Below are 14683 nucleotides of genomic sequence, written 5' to 3'. Positions count from 1 at the left end.
AATGATCTTTGATTTTTTTTCCCTGACCTCAGTGGAGTTCAGATATCAGATTCCAGTAGCGTTGAAAAATCCCGGTTTTACGACTCGTACGGTGTTTGTAAGGTTTTTTAGGGGTTTGTAAGGGGAATCCTAATCATTTATAAGGGCAGTTATCGGCAGAGGTTGACAGGTATGCATAGGTATGAGTTTGAATGTGAATGGTTGTCCTTTTTCTCCTTTTGACTTGCGATTGGCTGGCCACGAATTCAGGGTGTCCGTGCCCGTAGTTAGCTGGGATAGGCTTCACCACCCCCTGCGAACCTTGTACAGAAAATGAATGAATGCATGCTGTTATGCTTACTTTAATGTATGGTTTTTTGTTGGTTTCTAAAAAAGAATGCACCTCAAGAATACGTTTTATACTCTATATTTCTCTCCTTATTTTGCAGTCTTTGGTGAGCGCACGTCTTATACTCGGGTTCGAAAAACACGCTAATCATCATATTGAAAATTGAAAGTAACTTCAGGTAAATTCATCCATGAAACAAACAATGTTAATTAATTAACACCTCTTAACATTTCTGTCTAATTTCAATGTCGATTTCAATGTAAAAATCGGTCCAACAAACGACTCGCCCATTCTTTCAAAGAAAAAAAAAATCAATACCGATAGAAAACGATTGGACTAGCGTACCGGCCGAAATCGACTTATTTCGAGGCACATTTCGGGCCCGTGTGTCGAATCGTGGAATAGGACGCCACGCCGCAGGCAACGGGGGGCTTCTGCAATCATGCGCAAAGACAAATGCCTCCCACCTCTGTCGGCAGGCGCATGTGAGGGAAGCAAAGGGGGTGGATGACAGGGATCAAGCGCATCCAGCGTCAAAGAGTGGGCGAATGATGTCAGACCAAGGGGCTGTTAAGCAAACACTGTTTTTAACTGGAAACTGATTATACCTATTACGCGGGACTCTCTTCAACGACAGCGGTCACGTTTGTACGCAGTTAATCGTCACGCCGATGTTCCCTTTTTTTAGAGCGTTCTGAGTCATCCCTATAAAGTTTTTGCTAAATCTTTTTGTTCTTGTAGTACTTTCTCTTACCAATAGCTTAACCACTTGATGCCAAAAATGAACTTCAATTCACTTTGACTGCCAGGGTTTTGTGAATACGTTGTCGCCTCAGAAACGTGAATTCCCCCAAAATAAACAACTTTAGAGACTTAAAATGAATTCTGATAGTAATCAGCAAATCCATTAAACCCTCTTACTTTACCAGTAAAAATGGATTTTGGGCTTTTTTGACACGTAATATGTAGTAGCATCTACTTCCAGTACTCAAAAGACCAAAATTGCGCAAAACGCTAACCAAAATAGCAATAGCAACTTTTCACAAAATATCCAGAATGTTGTCATTTTTACCCCTGATAAACAAGTTAAGTATGATAGCTGAATAAATAAAAAATAATAATAATAAAAAAAACATACAAAAAATATTTATTTATTTATATATTTATGTATTAATTAATTCATATATTTATGTATTAATTTATTTATATATTTATGTATTAATTTGTTTATATATTTATGTATTAATTTGTTTATATATTTATGTATTAATTAATCTATTTATTTATTAACTTATTTATTACCTATTTATTTATGTCTAAAATGTCTTTTGCTGTGTCTGTATTCTCACCCTCTACTGTGACAATGAAATTTCCCGAATACGGGATGAGTAAAGTTATCTAATCTAATCTAATCTAGAATAGCGGCTTTACTGTTGGGATTATTTCCAGCTATCTTGATAGAAGCCCGTACAAAACGCAAAACCAAAACAAGAAAAAGTCAAACTTGACCCAATTTTATATCAGAATTTCTACAGAATCGTGTGTTTTAGCCATTACAACGAGGAACTAGAGTTGCTCAAATCTTTATTGTGAGAGACTAAGAACCTTTTAAGAGCCTTAAAAACTGCAATTCGTACACCTTTAAATGATAAACTCACTGGCAGTCAAGTTTTTCAAAGTTTTTTGGTGTCCAAGTTGTTCACAAATTGGCCATCCCGATCTGGTGTTTTGATAAGGAGGCGGTCTCTTCCACCTCCTACTCGCTGTCTGACTTTGCTAACGCGTCTGGCAATTCCTTCCGCTAATTCTCGCCCGGTATTAGTCCCAACGCGGCGATCGCGGCGGCCGCCGCCGGTATTCAGCGGGATCAATGCCGCGGGGATAGATGTGTATTTATAGCCACGGCAAGGGTGCGGGAGGTTGTGGGCAACAAGTAGGTTAGCGGCTAATCTGATGTTGACAGCGTATGAGGGACACTTATTCATATGGAGAAATGATTGGTTATTTTTAGAAGATCTAAACTGGTGTATCTTGGGGGAGGCGGCGTCCAGGCGGGGAGGGCTTTCCCTCGTTTTTGGGAAGTGATTTTGAACAAAAAAAAAAAAAAAAAATAGAAGAGGGTTGAGGAGGAGTGCGGTGAGGAGGAACACAAAGGGAGGAGAAAGAAGTGAGGAGTGAAATCTCAGCTCGGCTCTAGTGTTTGTCCCTCGCCGCAGACGACATCCAGACGTTCCGCTTTAAGCTCGTCTCTTGTTGATTTTTTTGTTGTTGATTATAATTTTTTTTTTATTATCTCATTCTTGGCGGAAATGAGAGCAAGCCCAGGAATGTCAGCGATTATCGGTCAGGAATGTCAGGTGTTCGCTCGGGCAGGGCAAAGCAGTTAGACTTCTTCCAACTACTCAACAACAGGTATTGTTTAGTTATTATTATGACTTTATTATGTTTTGTTTTCATTTTTTTTTTTAAAGATGGCTTGAGCTCGAGTCGTTTTTTTTTGCAGAGTCGCTGCATTCGTTTCACTTGCGCGATGAATCGTCGCGTTCCGCCGTCGTTGACGGCGATAGACGCTGGCCAGATGGAATGGACGTCTATCGCCGTCAATGGCGGACAAGTAGTTCAATTGTGCAGTAACATTAAAGTTTGAATAGTAGGAATGCCATTGCTGTGTTTTCATTGTTTGAGTCATGGTTTGAGTATGTGCCAGTGGTCAAAGTTACTGTGTGGTCAAAGTAGAAACAGCTTTTTTTGTTCGGCTAACAACATTCTTGGTGTATTTGTTTCTTTGGTTAGCTAGTTTTGCCATTCATCGGTGGATTGGAAGGCTTGCCAGACTAACTGGTTTGGACATCTACCATTGTCTGTGCTACTGGTACTGACTCATGACCATGAATGAGTTAATAATAGAATCATTTGTGGAGTCATTTTGAAATTATTGAGGCTTTGAATGGATTATTATGTCTACTCAATTTGCCAAATGGATTGGACGTGCATCACCGTGAATGGCGAGGATACACGAGCATTGGTGATGAATTTTAATGGCTTGATATTATTCATTGATGGCAATTGATTCGTTTGTCTACTAAATTTGCAATTCTATGGATGGCGTGCATGTCAAAATGGAACGTCTATCACCGTCAATGGCACTGACACTTTTGACAGATTTTCCATAGAATCATCTGTCTATTAATATGCGATTTGTGGCATTTTTGCGTCCAATCTGCGGATTCTAACGCGGCATGTTTTTGGTTCTTGGCGGCGACCAAACAAGAATGTCAAGAAATGTCAAAATTTCGTTTAGCGAGGAATGATGACTTGGAGCAGACAGGAAATGACCCCTCCTAGCTCGTCCTTCCTCTTGGCACACATCCTTCGAGGCGGAACAATAATGGCAGTCCGCGTCTGCTCGCCGCGTCGCAGCGTCCACTTCGCCCGCCGTCCTACGCGAGCGTGCGGGAGGATGGGATAAGCCGGCTGGAGATGCGCCGTTCATTACGCAACCGCTCGCTCCAGAGATTCAGCGGCTCCTAACTTAAACCCTCGGCTGAGGATTTCCCCGCCGGGTTGTCGTGTTTCGGCGCCATTGGCGGCTTTAGACGTCCCATCTGGTCGTGACGGGGTTAATCGTTGGTGAGTGACGGCGTGGATGATTGACATTTTCATCATTTCGTTGGACTCGTTGACGGATGTTGAGGTCGTCGTTGCTTGTTTTAAGTTGAAACAATGGAAGTGAATATTTCTGAAGTGGGAGTTTACTCGAGGCATTCCATTCAAAAGGATTGGAAGATTTTGAATAGATGTCATTTACGGGAAATTGTAAAATTCAACGTGTGCATTTTACTCGCGCTCTGGATCTGGATTGACTTTATGTTCTGAAAATAGTATGTTTTCTTTTGTTGTACTTCATTTTAACAGAGAAAAAAAGTGATGTCATCGGGGCCGTCGAGCGTTGAGGCTATAATTGGTAACACTAACGCATAACAGAGCCATGAAGTATTGCTTCTTCCCTTTTTTTTGGAGGTCGCGAAACAGTAGTTTTCGTCCAAACGTGGCTGATATTTAATTTAATTGATATTATCGCCCTAACGGCTTCGATTAACGTGTTCGTTTTCACTCCGACGGAGGACATTTTGAGGGTTGAGAGGTTTTGATTTTTCAGTCTGAAGACTGGAGGCCAAGATGGCGGATCTGACGTCCGTTTAGTAAGTTGATCAATGACCTGTTCACATTGAAATCCCGCGTAGCCTCATTACTTGGTCTTATTCTCACTGCCGCTGAGCCTGGTAAGCCTCCGATCTAATTAAGAGGAGCTCAAATTGGCCCTTTCTTCCATTGCGTCAATGGAAGCCAAGGAGTTAAATTGAGAACGCCGTCTTTGGAACGCCATGTTAGGATTAGGCTGGAGTTTTTACGTCAATGGCACTCCAGAGTTTCAAAAACGCCATTGGGATCATTTTGGGTGGCTCGCCAAAGTCAATTATTTCGTCAAATTCAATATTGTTTCAAGGTTTTAAATAAATAAACCGATTTTTCAAAACGTTTACAATTCTTAGGAAATTAAAACAGCAATTTTGAGCAAAGATCAAGTAAAAAGAACATGAAAAATATATTAATTAGAATCAGTGTGAATGTACGGTGTGTTTTCCCTTTTATATTAAAACTAAAGTTAATTCATTTTAAAGTCAAAAAAAGAATGTGCTTTTTTTAAAAATATGCAAATAAATCAGAAAAATTGAATCTGTTAAATTATAGTTAAAATAAAAGCGTGTGAATCATTTTTAGTTCAAGATAATAAAAAAAGTGCTCAAAAAATGTATATTGTTTTCCCCACTTTAATTTCTTTAATCAAAAACTGAATTTAAAAAAATACAAAACTATGTTTTTAAATATGCAAATAAATCAGAAAAATTGAATCCGCTAAATTATATTTAAAATAAAAGCGTGTGAATATTTTTTAGTTCAAAAGAGAATATAAAAAAGTGCTTAAAAATGTTTATTGTTTTCCCCCACTTTAATTTCTTTAATCAAAAACTGAATTAAAAAAAATACAAAACTAACTCCAATAAGGGGCTCAAATAAAATTACTTGTTTATATTTTTCCCTTTTTTGTCATAGTTTTAAGGTGTTTTCTTTGACAAATCCTGCGTCACTTGTAATATTTTTTCTGTGAAAAGAAACCGCACTCAAATACAAAGGATGGATTTCCCTAGTATGAATAACGCCCTTAATTTAGTTTAGGAAATTTCCAACGCCGTACAGGCACAAACACAACACAAATTTACCTTTTGTCAACTCTGACTCACCATTTGTTTTTGCTTTATTTATTTCACCAGCAGCAATTTTATGTTCCCGCCTCACCCAACGTAATTACACAGCCAAATTGTGCCTTTGACGTGTCTATTCCTAACCAATGATACAGCAAAATGCGCGCCTGAGAAAATGTTTTCGTCGCTTTTTTTGCGGGCTGCCTGTAAAATTAAAGCACTTTTTTAAGGGGGGGGTCATTCAGCATACTTGCGGAAGTTCAAGCGGAGAGGTCAAAGTCTGACAAAACAAAAAAAACAAAAAACCAGTCTGACCGAGTAGTCATTCGGTGTGTTTTTGACGCAGAAAGTTTTTTTTTTAAAAGAGAAAAATCCAGCATGTGCTTCACCTTAAAAACCCAATGGCGAGCCATTCCAAAGTGACCTAACGGGCTTTTCCGTTGGGATTTTCAGTGGAGCTTGACTCAACTCTTTCCGTCCTCATTTGCATTTCCATTACCGCTTTCGGCACGGAAAGATGTGCCAAGTTGTTGTTGTTTTTTTCCTGGCGTCTGAAGTACGGCCAAGATACACTTTAGCTTGGTTGGGTGACATCTCGTCAACTTTGGGCTGGCTTTCCCCCCCACTTTTTACTTCAGGTTTTATCTCATGCCAAATAGAAACATGTTTTTAAAATAGTCCTCGTGCTTTAAGTTTTTTTTAAATGTGTGCATGATAAATATTAGCTTATTCGGAGCCATCTGACCACAATGAGTTAAAACTGACGTTTAATATTCAAGTTTAGACATTCAAATGACGTTTTTAACTTAAATCACATTGTGAACTTGTGATATTAAAGTTAAATCTTAAACTTTGGCATAAATGCGAGTTTGATACATGCCAAATTATTACCATGTACAGTATATTTGACAGCCGTAGAATTTATTAATGTTATCAAAGTTGAAACTGTAACGTAGCCTTTTAGTGGGAAAGGGACTATTTTAGTTTTAAAAATAAATAATCAACTTTAATATTATAAATAATTATTGTCTTAGTCATTATTGTATCACTTTAATAAGTAGGCATGAATGCTATAATAAATTCTCAAATATAAATTTTAAATAATTATCAAATATAATAAAAAACATATCATAAATATAAAATAATTAAATAATAAAAACATCATAAATTTAAAATAATTTTAAAAATATAGTAAAAACATCATAAATGTAAAATAATTTTAAAAATATAGTAAAAAACATCATAAATGTAAAATAATTTTAAAAATATAGTAAAGACCATCATAAATATAACAATAATTTAGAAAAATAGTAAAAACCATCATAAATAAAAAATAATTAAAAAAAATGAAAACAGAAATGGATTTTTTTCGTAGTATTAAAATGAGTTACCTAAATTCCAACTTTAACTGACTGACTTATATAGTCATAAAATGGCTACAGTGAAACAGCACCCCTGCGCACCTTGCTAGTATAAACATTACAGAAGATGAACGAATGAATGATATCCATAAATGCTTTGACGGTAACATGATTAACTTTAATCTGCAGACTCAAACCTTTAACCACGACGTAGAAAAACATTGAGCCGCTAAATTGGACATTTATCTCCGTCTATGGCAGCCAATGAGTTAACACCCATGCCATTCTGAAGAAAAAAAAAGGAAGAGAAAACCGCACCGCCATGTCCCTATCACCTGCTGTTGGGCAACCGGTAGTTGGGAGGGATCAGTAAGTCCCGCCCCCTTTGGGCCAAACAAAACAGGAGGGGGGAGGGACGGAGCCAAGGATACCCCGGAGGGCGCCGAAGCCGATTTAAGTGACGTGGGCCCTCCTCCCCTCCCCTCCTGCCCCGTGGGCCTCGGTTGGGCACCTCCTCCTCCTCCTCCTCCTCCTCCTCCTCCTCCTCCTCCTCCTCCTCCTCCGTTCCCGGCCGGGCCTTACAGGAATTCCCCTCCTCGTCACATTATTCTGAGGAAACCGCTGGCAACGCCCCAAAACCGCTGCAGCGCTCCAGCTGATAGGGCGGAAACGCAGCCGGGACTGTTTTGACAGCGGCGCGAGCACGTACGTGCCGACTTTTCTCGCCGGGGAACGCAAACGGAGACACTCGGCGTCCTTTTTAAGTCGGACCCAACGTGAGCCCGGCGGTCACGCGGTAAGAAATGAACATTTTGTTCTGTTTGGAAAGCCTGGCGTTGCGCAAGCTCGGGTAGACTTTCCCTTCTTTTTTTTTTTTGGTTGCCTTTTTAGTTTCGTTCCGCCTCCGAACGGCAGGCGGGCAAACTTCTTCCCTTTTTGTTTGCAGGCCTGAAATGAATTGACCCGGTTGATGCGTTCTGAAATTGCCACACTTGTAGTCCTCTTTTGAAAGGGATGAATTCATTGCAAAATGGTTCCACTGATGAATCTGTCAATAATCATGTTTCATTGCCAGTGACGGCGATAGACGTCCAATCCATTTTCAACCACTTGCGTCATGACAACATCGTTTAAAAGATGATCTCATCCACTTCGGTTGCACTGGCGGAGATAGATGTCCAAATCCATTCAAACTGGTTTCACCGGGGAGGTTTGCCACTTTGTGATCAACTGCAGAATTTCTCATTCATTCATTGGCTCCCACTGACAGGGTACTCGGACGTTTCGTCGAAAGACGTTTGGTCCCCGGACGTTTGGTCGACCGGACGTTTGGTCGACCGGACGTTTGGTCGACCGGACGTTTGGTCGAACGGACGTTTGGTCGAACAGACATTTGGTCGAACGGACGTTTGGTCGAACGGACGTTTGGTCGCCGGGTTGTTACTGTTGAAACCAGCTCTCAAAATTATAATCATGAGAGAGAGTGAGTTTAATATCTAAATATTTAATATCAAAATATCAACAGTAAACTCATAATTTGACAGCGAGCGAACCCGGCGACCAAACGTCCGTTCTACCAAACGTCCGGTCGACCAAACGTCCGGTCACGACTGACAGACCTCCACATCCAATCCGTTTGAATTGGGAGGGTTGGGAACATGGATTCGTTGCCGGCCTCTCCCAGTTCAAACAGATCAAACACCACAGCTAGCGATCAAAAAGACAACCCCATTTCTTGACTGCACATGCACAGTTCTCACACTCAAGCACACCGACACACACACACACACACACACACACACACACACACACACACACACACACACACACACACACTTCCTGTCCACAAAACCCAACGCTTGACAACACAGCTGAGCTCAGTAAAGGGAATCGCCCATGTCATATATATATATATATATTTTTTTTTGAACGCAAACTTGAGGTCACCACAGGATGGGCCTTGACGTGTAACTTGTTTTAGGTTCTTTTTTTGGAGAAAAGGGAAGTTGCTGTTTGCTGGCTTACGTGTTTTCTCACTCTTCATTTAGTAAATGATGTCCTACTTGAAGGAGTTAAAACGCTGGTATTTTCTTCTCGCATCCATTTTTCACACGGGTGCCCACGCACACCCAATATTCAATGGCCTGCAATCTGCTGCTTCTGCCACCTACAGTTTCCTGCGGGGGCAGCAGAACTGTACGTACAGTGGATATAAAAAGTCTACACGCGGCCTCATCTCACTTTTTAACCAACGCGCCGTCAAAAAGTCAAAAGATTGGACGTCTATCTTCCTCGGTGGCAGCCAAAACGCGACCGCTAGTTACTCGATTTTCTCGCATATACACCGTATTTATAACTAAAAAAAAATGATGGGTTCGGCTTATATGCGCACAAATTAGACTCGATATGCACGAAACTGCAAGGTGATAAAAACGAAACGCCTTAACGCAAGACAATGCGACCAATATGTTTTTATATATGGGCGGCATATACGCGAGAAATCGTAAAATTCTACGATTTTAAGGCAATGTTAATGGTACGGTTTATACGCAGAGGTGTTTAAGATAATACGGTACATCTTGGACTCAAGATCTGAGTGTTTTTGTCAGATTGGACTCGGAAATTGAGGAAGTCATCTCTACAAAGAGACACAAAAACAAACCCACGCAGTCTTTCATCTTTTCTTCATTCCGTCACTCCCTTTGTGTCCAGTAGATTAGACGCAGCGAGTCAGTCGGAGATAATGAGAATCATCCCGAGTTAACGCCGATAGAGGATGATGGACTGACTATATGACTCTCTTGGCTAGGGGATTCCTGAGCGCCCAATCATTGTTTGACCTCAGATTGATTTATTAGCCTTTTGAAGCACGTCACCCCCCCCCCCCCCCACACACACACACACACACTTTATTTTGTCCTCAAACAGGCATGTCTGCAAAGATAACGAATTTGTCTGGTGCTGACGCAACGGTTATGACCACTTAATGCACGGCTCAGCAGCTTACGGCTGCAAAACTCCAGTCTTGTCACTCTACAGGAAGTACGCTGAAATGCAGTTATAGGAAGACTTTGTCAGAATTAGTCTTGCGTTGGCGGATGGAGTGACTCTTTGGCTAAAAATGGAGGTATAACGTAATTTAGAGACAAATAAGTCACCTTTTTTGTCATGATAGGACTTTTAACTTTTTTGGGTCATGCAAAAACGACTTAAATATGAGCAATTAATATTGTACTATTTTTAAAAAGAGGAATCATTGTCTTTGTTACATTTCAGGTTTATGTCTATAGAATTTATACATGAATGTAATGTTTATAGACACAGAAATAGCCACTTTCCACTTAGTATTTCACTCATTGTATGGTTTTGACGGCGATACCAATTCATTTAAACTGGGAGGACTGGCTGTGAATGCTCAACCTTCAGATGTCCAATCAATTTTGACTGGGAGGAGCGAATGAGCAGCTAAAGGGTACCAAAAAAAATCCTAATTTGTGCATGGATGCGTAAATGAAATGTATTTATTAGTGGTTACATCTTCATTTTAAAAATCAATTAGTTTTTTGTTGTTTTCCCTTTTCCACCTAAAACAAATTAGGGCGTCAATAGTAAACATTTTTAAATCCAAACTGATTTGCTAGTGGTTACACCTTACATAGTTTTGTTTTCTCCGCCTTCTTGTTTTCCCTTTTCCACCTAAAAAAAATAGAGCTTCAATAGTAAACATTTTTAAATCTCAACTGATTATTTGCTAGTGGTTACACCTTACATAGTGTTTTCTCCGCCTTCTCATTTTCCCTTTTCCACCTAATGCTCCAGACTCTTATTATTATAGCACAAATCAAATGCCCTTGACCAAAAAAATGCAGTCTCGACGAGGTTATTTTTTTATGTCAGGCACAAAGATGGGCGTGTACAGTCTACTGGTGAAGGTGCCGGAGTTACATAATAGTCTTCGGCGCCATGACAAAGACGAAGGGGGCAGCTGTCGACCGGCATCTCGTCATCTCCCTCCGTTCCATCCGAAAGCCGCACTTTGAGGCATCCTGATTTGTAAACCGCAACCCGTACCAGTCAAAGAAAAAAAAAAAAGAAGTAAAGGACGTCCCCGTCGACTCGTCCTTTACCGTTGGCGCAGGGTCCATCTGCCGAGACCGTAAAGGATGGCGCGCTGCCGTGCATACTAATGCTATCGCCCGCTCGCAGATGCTGTTATATCAAAACAAGCCGAGCGGAGATCTTTGACGCTCGCGGGGAAAGCGGCAGCTTGACTGAGAAAAGCCCACGGAGAGGCCCCAAACGAGTAAACATTGCGCATATGGACTCTCGGCGCCATTTTGAAAAGATGCCACGACGAAGCCGCCGGCATTTGTTTGGGCGGACGGCGCAGACGGTTCCAAAAATGACGCTTTACCAGGTTTTATTTTCGGCCTGGTGGTCGGTTGGGAGGCGGTGCCGAGAGATACGGGCTTCCTTATTTTCCCTCAGCCAAAGAAGGGAAGTTTTAGTTTTGTTTTCGGTCTCAGAATTTGAAAGGAACGCTTTGTGAGAGACTATGTCAACCAAAAAAGGCCAAGTGTTCCTGTTTTGGATGGACTTTTTAATCGTTGAGTTTAATTCTATAGTGCTGATTATCGCTAAGGTTTGGGGGTTTGCATTGGAATTCAAGGCGAAACCACGAGCAAGGACCTGAGTCTGGCCTTTGGGGCGCTACTAATCCCATTTCCACCTCATCCCAGTCTGCACTGTGCAGTCACGTAGGATTGTGCTGTTGTCATGGCAGCAACCAAAAAGGAGGCAGACTCCCTTGCTCATTTTTTGGTAGCGGTTACGCCTTCACAAAATAATGCACTTTTTTTTGTTTTTTTTCCCCCACTCACCCATCCATTGTTTTTTTCCCTTTTCCACCTGAGAGATCAGGGTACCAATTACACAACTTTTTTTTTATTCGAACAGATTAGTTGTTTGGTAAGTCTTCTCAAAATAACGCAATTTAATTAATAATTCCCGTCTCATCGCCGCTGTTGTTTTCCCTTTTCCAACGACAAAATCAGGGTGCCAACTATAAGTTTTCAAGTTTTTTGGGGGTCCAAACTGATTATTTGTTATATATGTCTTCCCAAAATAATATTTACATTTAGTTTTTTCTCCTCATCCTCACTTGTTTTCCCTTTTCCAACCAGGAAATCAGTGTGCTTTTTTAATTTATTTTTTTTATATCTAAACTGATTGTTAGTTGTTGTGTCCTGCCAAACAAATGTCTTTATTTTTCACTAGTGTTTTCCCTTGCCATTGACCTCCATATCGTTTAAACCCGAAAGACTGCCTGCAAAAGCTTATCATTCAGTGCCATTGACGGTGGTAGACGTCCAATCCATTTTGACTGGACGTCTATGGCAGCCAATGAAGAACCCCGGTGCTTTTTCGACCGATCGTTTCCGAGTAATGTCTTCACGGGTGTCATTCAGCACCAGAGGTCTTGTTTGCGGTCAGTTATGTAAGAACAGCAATTGAAATCATACGCAAACCGCTAACAAAATGTACACCGGATCTTAATTACACGTGCCACGGTTGACTGGCGCTCCAGAAACTCGACACGGGGCGTAAAAGGCGAGCTGTTCAAACAAGAAAGCGGCAAATCATGGCACCGCTCTCCGAGATGGCATCCATTAGTCGGCGAATACCGTAACGGCAAAAGGGAGAATCCCCGATCTCGCCGAATACCTCCGAGGCGCGCTAAACAAATGCCGTGGTTGCATTTGTGCTGGCGGGGTGCCTTTGTTTTGCTCCGCCACAGCTCTGCATGAAAGCACATTATGTAATGCGTGGCGTGCGCCCGGTCGCCATAGAAGAAAAGCCACGGACGGCGAAGGGTGTGACTTGTAACACACACAATGACATAATCCACTGACCCCATCCTGGCTTCTCCACATATTCCCGGCATGGAATTACTGTGATTTTGGCAGCGAGCAAAGAACATCCTTCTTTTAGGCCTTCCGTAACATTTGTGCGGTCCAAAACGAGCAGCGGCTTCCAAATAATGATGTCACGAAAAGCAGGAAAATCAGGACGGATGTATTTTTCCCTTCACTTTCACAGCAAAGCCAAGCTACCCGCATGTCATATATTTGGATTTTCCCTCCACTTTTCCTGTACGCCACTTTGCCAGATTCTCGCCCTGATGTTTACGTTCAATTTGTTTGAAATGGGAGGACTAGCTTTAATAAATGTTCACGTTGGAGTGTCGCATACCTGTCAACCTCTGCCGATAACTGCCCTTATAAATGATTATGATTCCCCTTACAAACCCCCCAAAAACCTTACAAACACCGTACGACTGGTCGTACGGTGTTTGTAAGGTTTTGGGGGGGGTTTGTAAGGGGAATCATAATCATTTATAAGGGCAGTTATCGGCAGAGGTTGACAGGTATGGTGTCGGAACGGCCATTGAATGATGGCGTACAGTTCTATTTCATTGGCAATGACACCGTGAGACATCCAAAACTGACTAGACTGGTCTTTCTAAGGCAATGTCAAGGTTAGCATGGCAAGTTCTGCTAATTTGCTTTTCCGTTAGCTTTAATTGAAAGATGTATCCGTTGGTTTGGTTGCGTTACACAAGCGGTGACGGCACTTTCCATTCTGGAACGGTGCGCTCCGCCGGCTGTGGAAGAATATCTGGTTTTCATTTAGCAGGGGCCGAGTGGGAGGAATCCCCGTTAGCATGACTTGAACTGGTGGGCCTCTGCACGCTTTCTCAAAATGGACCTTGTTCTTGCCTTGCAGATAAAATCGAAGAAGCCCAGAAGGAGCTGAAAGACCCGCCGAGCTCGACTAAAGGTAAGAACTTGGAGAATTTTGGCTTTCATAGAAGCTCACTCGCGTTTACAAATTGTTTAAAAAAAAAAAAAGACCTGATAGATGAAGCAGAAAAAATTAAACCGCTAATTTTGGGGTTCATTTTTCTGAGGTGGGTGCTCAGTTACATTGAATTGAATTGAAATTAAATTGAATGCCTTTGTCATTTTGCAAGTATGAGATTTAAAGCTTCACCGCAAAGTGCACAAATAACGACAACAAACAAACAGACAAATAGATAAACAATAGATGAAAACAAGAACTAATGCATAAATAATAGAATAAATAAGTAGTGAACATATAAATAGTCAACCACAGAAATAAGTAGGGAAGTGCACGCATAACAACAACAACAAACAAACAAACAAATAAATGCAATACTAATAAATAAGTCATTAACATAAGAAGTCAACAACCTAAATAAGTACGGAAGTGCTCAAATAACAACAAACAAACGAATAGATAAATAATCAATAAATAAATCAATACTCATTAAATAATACATTGTTTATATGCTATAATATGCTAATACATATATGGATTAGATTATAATTTACATCAAATAGTTAGTTATATAACTTGGGAAAATATCTTCTGTGATTACAGTCACTTTTGGAAATGTTAACGTTGAAAATATATATACATACATATAAATATTATATAATAAATAAAATAATACATATAAATAGAACATTGATTTTACTCAAATTTGTAATGACATTCCAGTTTTGGGGAATTTTGACAACTTAAAATGAATAGAAGTTTGTAGTTCAAAAAGAGTTGACGGATATCGCTGTCAATGCCAATGAAGGAGATGAGCTTCTTAGAAAAACAAACAAGGTCTACAAAACTCTTTGACTTGTTATCGTTCT

At 40.6% G+C, this 14683-nt stretch overlaps 2 protein-coding genes across 5 annotated transcripts in view; one reads left to right on the top strand and one right to left on the bottom strand.

Moving 5' to 3' along the window:
- The window catches only part of LOC144067368 (uncharacterized), a 155556-nt gene that overhangs the window by 93787 nt on the left and 47086 nt on the right, over window positions 1-14683 (bottom strand). The gene's annotated exons all lie outside the window — the stretch shown is intronic.
- The window catches only part of hivep1 (HIVEP zinc finger 1), a 39228-nt gene that overhangs the window by 11372 nt on the left and 13173 nt on the right, over window positions 1-14683 (top strand). For all 4 annotated transcript variants that reach the window (XM_077591040.1, XM_077591042.1, XM_077591039.1 and 1 more), the window contains exon 4: window positions 13740-13793. In XM_077591040.1, the coding sequence (XP_077447166.1) occupies window positions 13740-13793 (54 nt within the window). The remainder of the gene's footprint in view (window positions 1-13739; window positions 13794-14683) is intronic.

Source organism: Stigmatopora argus, chromosome 21 (genome assembly GCF_051989625.1).
Source record: "Stigmatopora argus isolate UIUO_Sarg chromosome 21, RoL_Sarg_1.0, whole genome shotgun sequence".
Lineage (NCBI taxonomy): Eukaryota > Metazoa > Chordata > Actinopteri > Syngnathiformes > Syngnathidae > Stigmatopora > Stigmatopora argus.
Note: the sequence above shows the minus strand (reverse complement) of the source record. Positions and strands in the feature narration are given on the sequence as shown.